Source organism: Pan troglodytes, chromosome 2 (genome assembly GCF_028858775.2).
Source record: "Pan troglodytes isolate AG18354 chromosome 2, NHGRI_mPanTro3-v2.0_pri, whole genome shotgun sequence".
Lineage (NCBI taxonomy): Eukaryota > Metazoa > Chordata > Mammalia > Primates > Hominidae > Pan > Pan troglodytes.
In genome coordinates, this window is record NC_086015.1 from 27,959,055 (window position 1) to 27,973,184 (window position 14,130).

General features: G+C 37.2%; 1 protein-coding gene across 1 annotated transcript in view; it reads left to right on the top strand.

The window, feature by feature from the left end:
* The window catches only part of NR1D2 (nuclear receptor subfamily 1 group D member 2), a 35,216-nt gene extending 21,310 nt beyond the window's left edge, over window positions 1-13,906 (top strand). The window contains exons 7-8 of the mRNA XM_516330.6: window positions 1,087-1,297; window positions 10,512-13,906. Coding sequence (XP_516330.2) covers window positions 1,087-1,297; window positions 10,512-10,708 — 408 coding nt within the window. The 3' untranslated portion in view covers window positions 10,709-13,906. The remainder of the gene's footprint in view (window positions 1-1,086; window positions 1,298-10,511) is intronic.
* The last annotated feature ends 224 nt before the right edge of the window (window positions 13,907-14,130 follow it).

Consider the following 14,130-nt stretch of genomic DNA (forward strand, 5'->3'; position numbering starts at 1 on the left):
TACTGGCACTATTTCTTGCTCTAATTTTATATTGCATTTCAGAATCTTTGTTAATAGAGTGGCAGAGTATCTTTGCCATCAGTGGCTAGAATTTCTTTTGATGTTCTTCTTGGAGTATTTATTGCTTTGGTAGAGAATCTGTCTTAAGAAAGTGGTTTTGGGACCGGGTGCAGTGGCTCATGCTTGTAATCCCAGCACTTTGGGAGGCCGAGGCAGGCCGATCACTTGAGTCCAGGAGTTCGAGACCAGCCTAGGCAACATGGTGAAACCCTGTCTCTACAAAAAATACAAAAATTAGCTGGGTGTGGTGGTATGTATTTGTATTCTCAGCTATTCAGGAGGCTGAGGTGGAAAGGATCACTTGAGCCGGGGAGGTTCAGGTTGCAGTGAGCTGTGATTGCACCTCCGGCCTGGGCAACAGAGCAAGACCCTGTCTCAATAAATAAATAAATAAATAGGCTGGGCGCTGTGGCTCATGCCTGTAATTCCAGCACTTTGGGAGGCTGAGATGGGTGGATCACCTAAGGTCACGAGTTTGAGACCAGCCTGGTCAACATGGTGAAACCCCATCTCTACTAAAAACAAAATTAGCTGGGCGTGGTGGCGTGTGCCTGTAATCCCAGCTAGTTGGGAGGCTGAGGCAGGAGAATCGCTTGAACCCAGGAGGCAGAGGTTGCAGTGAGCTGAGATCGTGCCACTGCACTCCAGCCTGGGTGACAAGAAGAAAACTCCATCTCAAAAAATAAAATCGCCTGGCGTGGTGGCTCACACCTGTAATCCCAGCTACTTGGGAGGCCGAGGCAGGAGAATTGCTTGAACCCGGGAGGCGGAGGTTGCAGTGAGCCAAGATCATGCCATTGCACTCCAGCTCGGGCCACAAGAACGAAACTCCATCTCAAAAATAGAATAGAATATAGAATATAGAATATAGAATAGAATAGAGTGATTTTGAGTAAAAGTATACCCTGTTTTTCTTTTATAACTTTCTTTTATATGTGGGATGATTCATAACTGACTTGAATACTAAGTTTTTTTTTTATTATTGCTGTTAGACTTCTCCAAATACATTTCTTTTTCTTTTTCCAGGTTTTAATGGTACGGTTTGCATCATTATTTGATGCAAAGGAACGTACTGTCACCTTTTTAAGTGGAAAGAAATATAGTGTGGATGATTTACACTCAATGGGAGCAGGGGATCTGCTAAACTCTATGTTTGAATTTAGTGAGAAGCTAAATGCCCTCCAACTTAGTGATGAAGAGATGAGTTTGTTTACAGCTGTTGTCCTGGTATCTGCAGGTAAGCAAGCTGGTTCACAGTTGTGCCACACCTAGCATATAGTGACCAACTGGGGAGAAGATGGCAGTTAACAGGGTTCCAGAAAGTTATATAGAGGGAATAAGGCCTTAAGGAAGATGCTAAATTGTATGACCCTGTTATTTTTGTGTAACTAATTTTTTCGTTATAACAATATATGTCAAAGTACTATAGGAATAAAGTAATACTTACATCTAGGCCTTGTGTTTACCACTGTTAGTCTTTAGCTTTTTGTTCATAATTTTTCTATGAGTCTAAATCTTTATTTCATGAATTTGTTAGAACATTGTGTATCTCCAGGTAGGTAGTTGTAATATGAATTTCAGTTTCCATTCAAATACAATGTGGGTTACTTGAAAACATTAAAAGTATCAAGAGGTATTAGTATGGTTTGTTGCAGAGAAATGTGAATTAGTTGTAGGCTTTAGTCTAGTTCTGCCATTGAATTATGTGGGTAACTTGGGTAAGTAACTTTACTCTTTTGGGTCTTGGATTCCTTCCTCATCCTGTCAAAGGAAGGGGTTGTACCATGTGAGCCTAGTGTGGTGTCTGGCATAGAAGAGCTACTCAGTCACTGTTTGAATGAGTGAGCAAGATTTTTGAGTTTTTAATGTTTATTTATATGAGTCATTTATGATGTTTCCCAATGCCCCTGCCATCTTGCATTAATATTACAGTTATTTCTGACAGTACCCATTAAGGCAGAGATTGTTACTCCCAATAACAAATGGAAATTGAGGTACTTTCCTTGGTATGTCTAAGTAAGTGCCAGCTATTTTTTAGGCATCATTTTATTTTATAGCATTTGGGAATTTTTTAGTATTTGGTTATGACTTTGTTTCCCATTTGCTTCCTACTGTGTAAAGGGCACTGTGCTAGGCATTGTGAGAGTTATAAGTTACGGCCTCTGATTATGTAGCTAAACCATAAATTAGTAGCTCTTGAAAGAGAACAAGTTCTTGGCCAGGCGCCAGGGGTGCACGCCTGTAATCCCAGCACTTTGGGAGGCTGAGGTGGGTGGATCACCTGAGGTCAGGAATTTGAGACCAGCCTGGCCAACATGGTGAAACCCCCTTCTCTACTAAAAATACAAAAATTAGCCGGGCATGGTGGCACATGCCTGTAGTCCCAGCTACTCAGGAGGCTGAAGCAGGAGAATCGCTTGAACCTGGGAGGCAGAGGTGGCCGTGAGCCGAGATCACACCAGCTTGCATTCCAGCTTGGGTGACAGAGCGAGACTCCGTGTTAAAAAAAAAAAAAAAAAAAAAAAAAGTTATTTGTGTAATTTTAAGGACCTGTACCTCAGTGGAATAAAGACATGCCATTTGGTAACATAATTTGGCTACCTTTTCTGACCAGCTCTACCTGGATAACTAAAAATGTGTATATGACGTGGGAGTAGTATGAAAGGAATATGTCAATAAGGGATATCTGTTTTATAGCTAATTTATAATGCCTCTTGCATTTTACCTATCATTTGCAGAATCTCTTGATAAGTAATTAGTATTGGTTTGAGTTGACATCAGATTAATCGATTATTTTGAAACCACAGATAATCAATACTTGTTAAATTATTTATCTGATGAATATGCCTTACCTATTAGGTGCCCAGGGGGAGACAAAAAGCTTTAAGGCACAAGCTTGCTAAGTGTTTTCATTCTTTTTGGAGAGACGAAACTACACAAAGAGCTTTATGCTACTAAACCGTGTAGTTCTCTGTCTGAGGTAAGCTGGAGTTGTAGAAAGGAAGGTGAAATCATCTTGGAAGCCTCTGTGGGGAAAGGTAGAAGTGGAGCTGGAATTTGAAGGTTGAATTATTAAGCTTTCCCAATGAAGAAGAGATGGAAAGGCATGGGAGAGTACGAGTTAGGGCCGGGGAAGGGTCAGGTGGCCAAAGCCTGGAGTGTACATCAAGGAGGAAGGGGGACAAAAGCCTTCAGAGTTAGGGGAGCACCAGGTTATGGACTAACAGCTATGAGAACTAAGCGGGGAGGTTTTAACCAAAATATGGGGCAGAAGAAAGTCTGTGTACCTTCTTAAGTAGGAGAGTGATCTGGTTGAACAAAGTGATGTTTAACATTAATTCTGCATTTTTATTGTGGTGGGCGGATTAGGTAGGTAAGTCATTAGTGCTAGAGAGTTAGGTTGAGAAGCTTTTGAAATGACATCAGGTGTGAGGCAGTGGGGTGAACTCTTCTAAAATAAATTAAGGCAGGTGAGATGAAGTAGAAGGGCCAACTTCCCAGAGGTAGTTCAGAGGAAGAAATGATGGCAAAGGGGTAGAGGGAAACTCTGTATGCCAGGAATGAATCTTGTTATTTCAGGATAGGAACATGATTTTTAGTTTGATTTAATCTGTTTTTGAAAAAGCCTTTTTTCTGATTATAAATTTAATATGGGTTCTTTGAAAATGTAGAAAATATTAAAATGGAAAAAAAAGGTTATAATATCACTACCAGGAAAGATCACTACTAATATTGGGGATCTTTATCCATTTACCTATCCATCTATCCATTCGCCTATCCATCTATCCATTTACCTGTTTGTTTATGTAGGATATATTTTAAAAATGGAAAATTAAGTGTGAAAGACTGATTGTAAAAGAATACAGTGCATTCTCATTTTTGTTATGTCACTGTATGAACATATACAAGTACACATATATGAAGTTTCATGTCAAATTTTAATCCTTACCACTTAAAAATTACTAGCTGTTTTTTTTTTGTTGTTGTTGTTTGTTTTTTTATTTTTATTTTTGGAGATGGAGTTTCTCTCTTGCTGCCCAGGCTGGAGTGCAATGGCATGATCTCTGTTCACCGCAACCTCCCTCTCCTAGGTTCAAGCAATTCTCCTGCCTCAGCCTCCTGAGTAGCTGGGATTACAGGCATGCACTACCACACCCAACTAATTTTGTATTTTCAGTAGACAGGGGGTTTCTCCATGTTGGTCAGGCTGGTCTCGAACTCCCAACCTCAGGTGATCCGCCCGCCTCGGCCTCCCAAAGTGCTGGGATTACAGGCATGAGCCACCGCGCCCGGCCAAACAGCAGCATAAATTACTAGCTGTTTTTAAAGCAGTATCTAGGCAGGAAAATAAAATTCAAATGCTACAGAAGAGTTTAAAATGAAAAGTCTCTGCTTTTTTCCTCTTTCTTCCACCCCAGCCTTATTCCTCAGAAAACTGGATTTCTTAACACCCTTCTTTTTAATTTTCTGGTTGTTGACCACCCAACTCTGAATATAATGCTTACATCTCTATACCTATTTTTTTTTTTTTTTTTTTGAGACAGAGTCTTACTCTGTCACCCAGGCTGGAGTGCGGTGATCTCAGCTCACTGCAACCTCTGCCTCCCAAGTAGCTGGGATTACAGGTGCCCAACACCATCCTCAGCTAATTTTTGTATTTTTAGTAGAGACAGGGTTTCGTCATGTTGGCCGGGCTGGTCTTGAACTCCTGACCTTAGGTGATCCACCCTCCTCGGCCTCCCAAAGTGTTGGGATTATAGGCATGAGCCACCGTGCCCAGCCTATACGTCTTTTTATTTAGTGAGTATAACTTATAAATAAAAGTATCCTTCCTTTTCCCTCTCAGGGTTTTTTTATGTTTTATTTTTTAATTTACTTTAACAGTTTTGTTGGTAATTTTAATATACTCACATTTTTTGACCTTTACTTATACATAATGTCTTTTGGATAGTTTAGATAGAATCTCTTAATTGTTCAAAGACACAGTTTTTTCTTTGTACTCTGACTTTGCTGTAACATTCCTTTTATGTAGTCAATTAAAACATTTATATCTTGTTCTATCACTGTTATGATTTGATCAGTTGATTCCCAAAGTTGAAAAGTTGAAAGTCAGCATTTATGGTATTATGATTATGTAAATAGTACTTACAGTGTTCACACAGTGAGGTTGAAATGGTAAAGAATAATGGAAACCTCTTCTCCAAACCTCTGCACCTTGAAGGGTGATGTTCCTTGTATCAGGAAACAAATGGATAGTTTATTTCAGTTCTCTATTAATTGTTTAGAATTAAGTAACATAGTTTGCTTTATCTTTAAAATAGCTTTTTCTTCTTGGAAATGTATAGTGGTCTTCTTTTGTTGTTTTTGGGTTGTCAGAAGAAATGGTAGTTAATTTCTATATCTCATTATATTATTTTATCCTCACAGTAGATCCCTGTGAGCTGGGACATGTTATTCACAGTTATACAGACAAGGGATTTGAGGAACAGAGGGATTAAGTAATTTACCCAATGTCCATTTTTAATTACTGGCTAAGCAAGTATTTGAACTCCCATTAGTCTGGCTTCAAAGCCTTTCCATTATACTGCTTGTTAACAGAATAGCTCTAGCTGCTAAGGGGGAGAAAAATCTCAAACATGATGTTTGCCTGTAAGATTGGAAGAATCCTAGTATCGTGGAAGGGGAATTATACCTGGAAGGTAGGTTTCTTTTCAGGTTGTTTAAAGTAACAGCAGCCACTTCCAGTTGAAGATTAAGGACTGGCATGTAGGTGTGAGGTCAAGGCTCATTTACATACAGACTTTAGTTGTCTTCATAGAGATTTTTGTTGAAGGTTTGACTTTCATCCTGTAGGAAGTGAAAATAAATAGAATATTTGGTAAGGAGTACAAGCTTGGGAGTGCAATGAAGAACCAGCTAAGGAGAGAGAAGATAGAAGTGTCATAAATTAAACTCTGCAGTACTAGTGTAGCATTTAGTACACCATTTAGAAGATGAATTTCCACTTCAACATGTGTACTCTTAACGTTATAGTCTCCAGAAGATTGTTTACCATCCAACCAGGTTTGTACCTTAGGTTCTTTGGCCTTGAAATCTTAAAAACCATGGTTTTAGAAATGGAGACTTTAGAAAAATTTAATACAATCTATGGTTTTAGATATAGGCATCCATTTCCCTGAAGTTCTGAGTTGTATAACGAAGCATAGGTCATCTAAACACAAAATAGCCACTGAAAGACCAACAACTTCAAACATTTTTAAATTTTTTGTGTGACTTCCTACACCTGTCCAACCAACTACTACGAATACTAGTTCCCACTCAGGTATCTTCCCCACTTATCAGTTGTTTCTTTCTTTGCCCACCTAGATTATTTTGTTTGTGGGGATTACTGTCATTCTTTCTCAGTTTTCGGTATTATAAATTACTAATCATATGATTGAAACCAGAGTCCTGCGTCGCTTAATGACGTAAATGTGTTCTGAGAAATGCATTGTTAGGCAATTTTGTCATTGTGTGAACATCATAGAGTGTACTTACATAAACCTAGATGGTATATCCTACTACACACCTAGGTTTTATGGTATAGCCTATTGTTACTAGGGTACAAACCTGTACACCATGTTACTGTGCTGAGTACTGTAGGCAGTTTGTAACACAATAAGTATTTGTGTATCTAAACATATCTAAACAAAGAAAAGGTACAGTAACAATAGATATGAAAGATAAAAGCTGGTATACTTGTGTAGGGCATTTACCATGAATGCAGCTTACAGGACTGGAAGTTGCTGTGGGTGAATGAGTGAGTGCATCGTGAGGGCATGTGAAGGCCTAGGATATTACTGTATATGACTGTAGACTTAATCACTGAACACCTACGGTACACTAAATTTATTAAAATTTTTTTTCTTCCATAATAAATTAACCTTAGCTTGCTCTGTTTTACTTTATAAACTTAAATTTTTAAAAGCTTTTTGAGTCTTATAGTAACACTTAGCTTAAAACAACACATTGTACAGCTATACAAAAATATTTTCTTTATATCCTTATTCTAAAAGCTTTTTTCTATTTATAATTTATTTATTTACTTCTTAAACTTTATTGTTAAAAACTGTGACAGACACATACATTAGCTTAGGCCTACACAGGCTCATCATCATCAATATCACTGTCTTCCACCTCCACATTTTGTTCTACTGGAAGGTCTTCAGGAGCAGTAACATGCATGAGCTGTCATCATCTATCACCTTCTATATTTCTATGATAACAATGCATTCTTCAGGAATATCTCCTGAAGGACCTGCCTGAGGCTGCTTTACAGTTATCTTTTTTTTTTTTTTTTTTTTTAAGTAGAAGGGACGAGCGAGGTGGCTCATGCCTGTAATCCCAGCACTTGGTGAGGCCCAGGCTGGTGGATCATTTGAGGTCAGGAGTTCTCAAAAAATGAAGTAGAAGGACTATACTGTAAAATAATGATAAAAAGTATAGTATAGTAAATACTTAAATCAGTAATATAGTTGTTTACTATTATTAAGTGTAATAGGTTTGCTTACCCCAGCATCACTATAAACGTGTTAGTTATGTGTTGTGCTATGATGTTACGACAACAAAAGCTGCAACGTCACTGGGTGATAGGAATTTTTCAGCAACATTATAATATTATGGGACCACCCTTTTATATGTGGTCTGCCATTAACTGAAACATTGTTATGTGGCACATGACTATTTTCCTCTGTCAGAACGTAAGCTCCTTAAAGGCATTCTTGTTTTGTTCACCGCTGATTTCCAAGCACCTTAGAACAGTAACCAGTACATATGTTTAATAAATGTTTGGCAAACGATTTCATCAAGTGAAATAATGTTTTTTTAAAAAAACCATTACTTGAATATCAAAGGCAAGAGGGACTCTTCAAATCATTACTGAAGGCTTTATTTTTATGAAGATAATTTATGATTGACCAAAGTTAAATGTCAAGAGAAAGAGGTCTCTGCCAGTAGTTTTGTCTGAAAAATTGTGACCCTCCCCCTACCCCCACAAACCAATATCCAATTTTTTTTTTTTTTTTTTTGAGACAGGCTCCCACTCTGTCACCCAGGCTGGAGTGCAGGGGCATGATCTCGACTCACTGCAACCTCCATCCCCTGGGTTCAAGTGATTCTTGTGCCTCAGCCTTCCAAGTAGCTGGGATTACAGATGCCAATCACCATGCCCGGCTAAATTTTGTATTTTTAGTAGAGACGAGGTTTCACCATGTTGGCCAGGCTGGTTTCAAACTCCTGATCTCAGGTGATCTACCTGCCTTGGCCTCCCAAAGTGCTGAGATTACAGGAATGAGCCACCACGTCCTGCCCAACATTCTTTTTATTTTTTGAGCAGCACCTCGCTCTGTCACCCAGACTGGAGTGCAGTGGAATGATCGTGGATCACTGCAGCCTTGACCTGGGTTTAAGTGATCCTCCCACCTTAGCCACCCAAGTAGCTGGGACTACTGGCATGTGTCACCATGCCCATTCAATTGAATTTTTTTTTTTTTTTTGTAAAGACAAAGACTCACTATGTTGCTCAGGCTGGTCTCAAACTCCTAAGCTCAAGCAGTCCTCCTGCCTCGGCCTTCCAAAGTGCTGGAATTCCAGGTGTGAGCCACCGTGCCTGGCCTTTTTTTCCAAATAAGAATTAGCATATAGTTGTAATGTTCAAATTTTGTTAAATATGAGATAAACTGACCAGGTGCAGTGGCTTATGCCTGTAATCCCAGCACTTTCGGAGGCCGAGGCGGGTGGATCACAAGGTCAGGAGTTCAAGGCCAGCCTGGCCAAGATGGTGAAACTAAAAATATAAAAATGAGCCAGGTGTGGTGGTGGGTGCCTGTAATCCCAGCTGCTCAGGAGGCTGAGGCAGATAATTGCTTGAACTCGGGAGGCAGAGGTTGTAGTGAGCCGAGATCGCACCACTGCATTCCAGCCTGGGTGACAGAGTGAAACTCCATCTCAAAAAAAAAGATAAACTTACTTTTATCATTTTTCTGCATTTAGAGTTAATCAAACTTTTCTTTTTTTGCCCTTTACTATTAAATTTTAGTCCTTGTTTTAAGTGCTTTCATTGCAAATGACCTTTTTCAGCTATCACTTATAATGGAAGACCTCCTCAATATCCTTGTAAAAAAACGAAAGGGCATGAATGGCCAGAAGTTTTGCTTCCTTGTAGAAGTTAGAAATCTTTTTCTTGTTAATTACAACCTCCCATGTGGGGGACCATTGAATATTTTTGTATACTCCTGCCTCCTGTTGTAAAGGGAAAAAAATACTCTTGCTGATGAAAACATCTATGGGTGATCTACATAGGTTTGCCTGATTTTAAGATACTTTATTGCAGGCTTATGCCAAATGACTGGTTTATTAACATATTGTATGACAAATTTAATAAACACAATATGCTAAATGAAAGTGAATGTAGGGTTACATAGCAATAAAGTTGCATAGTGTATTAGTTACCTATTACTGCATTACAAATTGTCCCAAAATTCAGGGGCTTACAAATGCAAACATTTATTTAATCTCACAGTTTTTGAGGGTTAAGATATGATATGAGAGATAGGATATGATATGTGCCTCTGACTCAGGGTTTCTTAGGAGGTTATAGTTAAGCTGTGGACAGGGCTGTGGTCTCATATGAAGGCTTGAGTAGGGAAGGATCTGCTTTCAGTTGTATGTAGTTATCGGCAAGATTCAGTTCCTTGCAAGCTGTTGGACTGAGCACCTCAGTTGCTTGCTGACTGTTGGCTAGAGCCCACTCTTAGTTCCTTGCCATGTGGGCCTCTCCACAGGGTGGCTCACAGCATGGCAGCAGCTTTTCTCAGAGTAAGTGAGCAAGAGCGTACCTAAGATGGAGGCCACAGTTTCTTGTAAGCTAATCTCAGAACGGACATCCTATCAATTCTGCCATATTTTTTTTCATTAGAAGTTAGTAAGTCTAGGTCCACTTAGTAGGAGGACATTGCGCAAGGGTGCGAATACCAGGATGAAGGGATCATTGGAGGCCATTTTAGGGGCTGCCTACCACACATGGTGACATACAAATGGGAGTGTATTCCATATGTATTGAAAATATGTTTATATACTACATTATTTTATTTTGCTAATTAGAAGCAGTTGAAATCAGATGACATCTAATTTTAAAAAGTCAGAACCTCTATGTTCTTGTGAATAAAAATTCTTAACAGTAAAGAATTTTGATTGATCAAATGTTTTACATGATATATATGCTTTATAATATAGTAACTAGCTAACGATTTGTTACTGAGATTTTGAGAAATTTGTCAACTTTTGCCTTTATTCAGATGTATAAAACCTTGCTTTCTATTCATTAGTGACACTGATAAGCAAGAATTTTATTTATATTTAATGTTAATAATTTATCCTGTTTTTCATATTTCCCTATTCGTGATCTCTCTTAGATCGATCTGGAATAGAAAACGTCAACTCTGTGGAGGCTTTGCAGGAAACTCTGATTCGTGCACTAAGGACCTTAATAATGAAAAACCATCCAAATGAGGCCTCTATTTTTACAAAACTGCTTCTAAAGTTGCCAGATCTTCGATCTTTAAACAACATGCACTCTGAGGAGCTCTTGGCCTTTAAAGTTCACCCTTAAGGCCTTTGTTTATTTAAACATGAACTGATGGTAACTGTACATTTTGTGCTAAAATGCATATTTATATGTGTATACCATATGTGGAGATAGAAGAGACCTTTAAGACAATAAAAGATTGTAGGCTATCTCTGTAATCATGCAATAGCTGTTCGGATTGAGAACTCTTCAGCCATGATTAGACGTTGACTGCATCTCCCTGATAGACCAATCAGCTGTGTCGCACTTAAACTGGAGAAGTTACACTGAAGTATAATCACACTGAATGTTAGACTTTTTCATCTGCCAAAACCAAAAACCATTTTGATCTCCCTGTGGTATCAATATAACGCACAATCACAAGTGTATGAGGACTTAGAAATTAATCCTTTGTGGTAGGAGTTCTGTTGAATGATGGAAATCTTATTACTACCACAAGAGTATTTGATCTGGTAATTGGAGACTTCGGGATTTAGGAGATCTCCATGTCTGTATTTACTCTACCACTGCTAAAGTGTGTGGTCCTGGGTAGTTTACTTGCTTGTGGAAAATGAGAATTGATAGTGTCCCCAATGCCCCACCTCACAGAGTTACTAAAAAATGTCTGTAAAGCATATTTACCTCTTGGGAGATAGGCACTATGTAAATAAGGTAAAATTTCTGTTATTATAATTATTCATCATAATATTCTTTTCTTATTTCTAAGCCTTTCTGGGAAATCATTTCAGTCCACACCAACCATATTATTCAGGGTTCCTGCCATATGTGTGGGGTATCCTACTGATACACACGTATTCAAAGTTTATGGGTACAACAAAGACATAGTACATGTACATAATATGTATGTGAATATAGTTAAACATAAATATATTTCTTCACAATATTTTAAACTGTGAAGAACTTTATCATACAGGAAACTTAAAACAGGAGGTGTCAAAAGACCCAAATTAGGTGCATTTTACTTGTTTATGATGGCATAACCATTGCTTTAAAATGTTTAGACAGTAGAATATTGAATTTATGCTCTATTTTTGTTTATTTAAGCAACACTTAATGTAAAAGTGCAACAGGCAATTGAATCCAAATTTCAACAACAACAAAAAAACGTATTTTAGAGTTCATCTTTGGCAAAATCTTTGGTTCAGGGTACTAGTTGTTTAAAAGTTGATTCATATTCTTACCTTGTGCTGAAAAAGGTTGCATTGCTGCCCCGTATACACATGCTGCAGCTTGATGTTAAAGAATTTTTTTTCTTTCTGAAGAACTAATTAATGTTTAAAGCAACTGTTTAATATGATGGCATGTGTGTGTGTGTGTGCGTGTGTATGTTCTGAGTCCACTTCTTTTTTCCTAAATAACACTACAGGGATTTTGTCATATTAGATTTAATTTATAATTTGAAAAATCATCTAGTGTGTGACCTACAGGCTTAGAAATGGTATAGTCAAAGACATTTTATCCACATTTCTAATAGTGGACTTGATTAAATAGATAAGATCAGCATCTGTTTATGGTAGTAGGAGAAATAGCCAAAGTTGAGGATTTTATGTATGTTTTCCTGTTTACCTGGAAAATAGCAATTAATTGGATTTTTTGGTAAAGATTGCCTTCTGTATAATGTTTGGATTATATAAAATTGCAAAAATGATAACAGCCCACTTTACTGTACTAAGCCTGTTACTTTCATGACGTGTGAGCAGAATGCCTTATTTTGTAATCTTGTTTAACTTGTTGCTACTGGGACTTGATTTACTGTGGCACTAGTTGAGTAAGTTAAAAAAAGTTAAACCCTCTCATTATTAAAGAGGAAAGGCGATGGTGATGTCTGTAATACAATATAAACCATAATTGTGATTTACCTTAAGTAGGTATAACTCTTATGGGATATACAGTATAGTTTTTGTGAATCTTTACATGATAGCATTATCTTTTTATAATTTTTTTTCCTAAGATAAACAAATGCATAGTTTTCTTCTATGGGTGATAGAAACAGCTTTTTGAAGTAATGAAAACCTCAAAAGATCATGTTGATTCTTAATTTTTGCCTTTTGCATAAGCCTGTTTATAACATGTATCTTTAAAACAATTAAGTCTTTAGGAATGTGTAACCAGAACTATGTTAGTATTGCTTATAAAACTTTAGTTAGGTTCAATATATACATATATACATCTCTATATAGGTATATAGATTTGCATTTTGTCTTGTAAAATTTTATTTGAATAAATTCTTCCTGTAGGTAATGGGAAACAAAATTAATAGTTCATATGTCACTCATAGCATTTCTATATTTGAAAGTAGCCCAATATAAAACTTTTGATTCTAAAATTAAACCAGCAGCCTATTACAAGCACATTCTTTGATTGAGTCATTGGTTATAAACTTACTAAATGCAGAGAAAGCAGCCAATTTAGGAAACTTCTGAGTTGGTGGGACACTGTTGATTAATAATGTACTGTATGAATTAAGTGATGCTTTAACTTTGATTTTACATTTTAAAGTTAAAATGTGGGCATTATGTCAGCAAACTTAAGGGCATTATGTCAGCAAGCTAAAACATTTTTTTTCCTGTGCTTTTAATGTATCTCTTTACATGATCTGAGAGAGGATTCAAGTTGATAGAAATAGCTGAGGGGAAAAGGGGGAACATCTTGGGATGAAGCTTGTCCTTATGGTGATGGTTTAATTACAGATTAAAAAATTAGAAGGAAATTTCAGTGGATTAAGTGTATAGCTTTCATATCTACATTTCAAGAAATTACCATTGTAACTTGATAAGAGATGATTTATTTTATGTAAACATCTTTGCAAAGCAAGGTGTAGCAGCTCAGCTAGATTTATTACTGTGCACGAAAGTAAATACCTATCTCAATTATTCTTTTTCTTTTCCAATATAAAGTTTGCTGAATGTACAAGAAGAGTTTATCACTTAGGATATAGAATTTTTTTAGGGGTTGGGGGAGGGGATCTGTTAGGAAACTGTTACCTATAAACAAAGATTGACTGGATTCGATCCAAAAGATAAAACTTGAAGCTATTCTGGAACTAACATGGAAAAATGAAATGGCTATTGTTTAAAAAAATGATAGAAATACATTGTTGATGGGATATGAGTTAAGTTTATTTTCTACAAACTGTAATTGATGAGGACATGGATAATAACTTCATGTTTCTGAGAAGTAATCTGTATGTGGGGGGAGGGGATAATAAATATTTCTAACCAACTGTGGTGTTTGGTGTCTAATCTACCTTGCCTTTTTTGTAAAACTAATAATTTAACTCACTACAAGTATCTTTCCCCTGAGCATAGCAGGATCTTTTATGTAAATCTCTGATTCAGCATGGGGAAATGTGTGTATATGTATATATGTGTGTGTGTATATACACACATATATATGTATATGTATATATATGTATGTGTATATATATATACACACACGCACACACA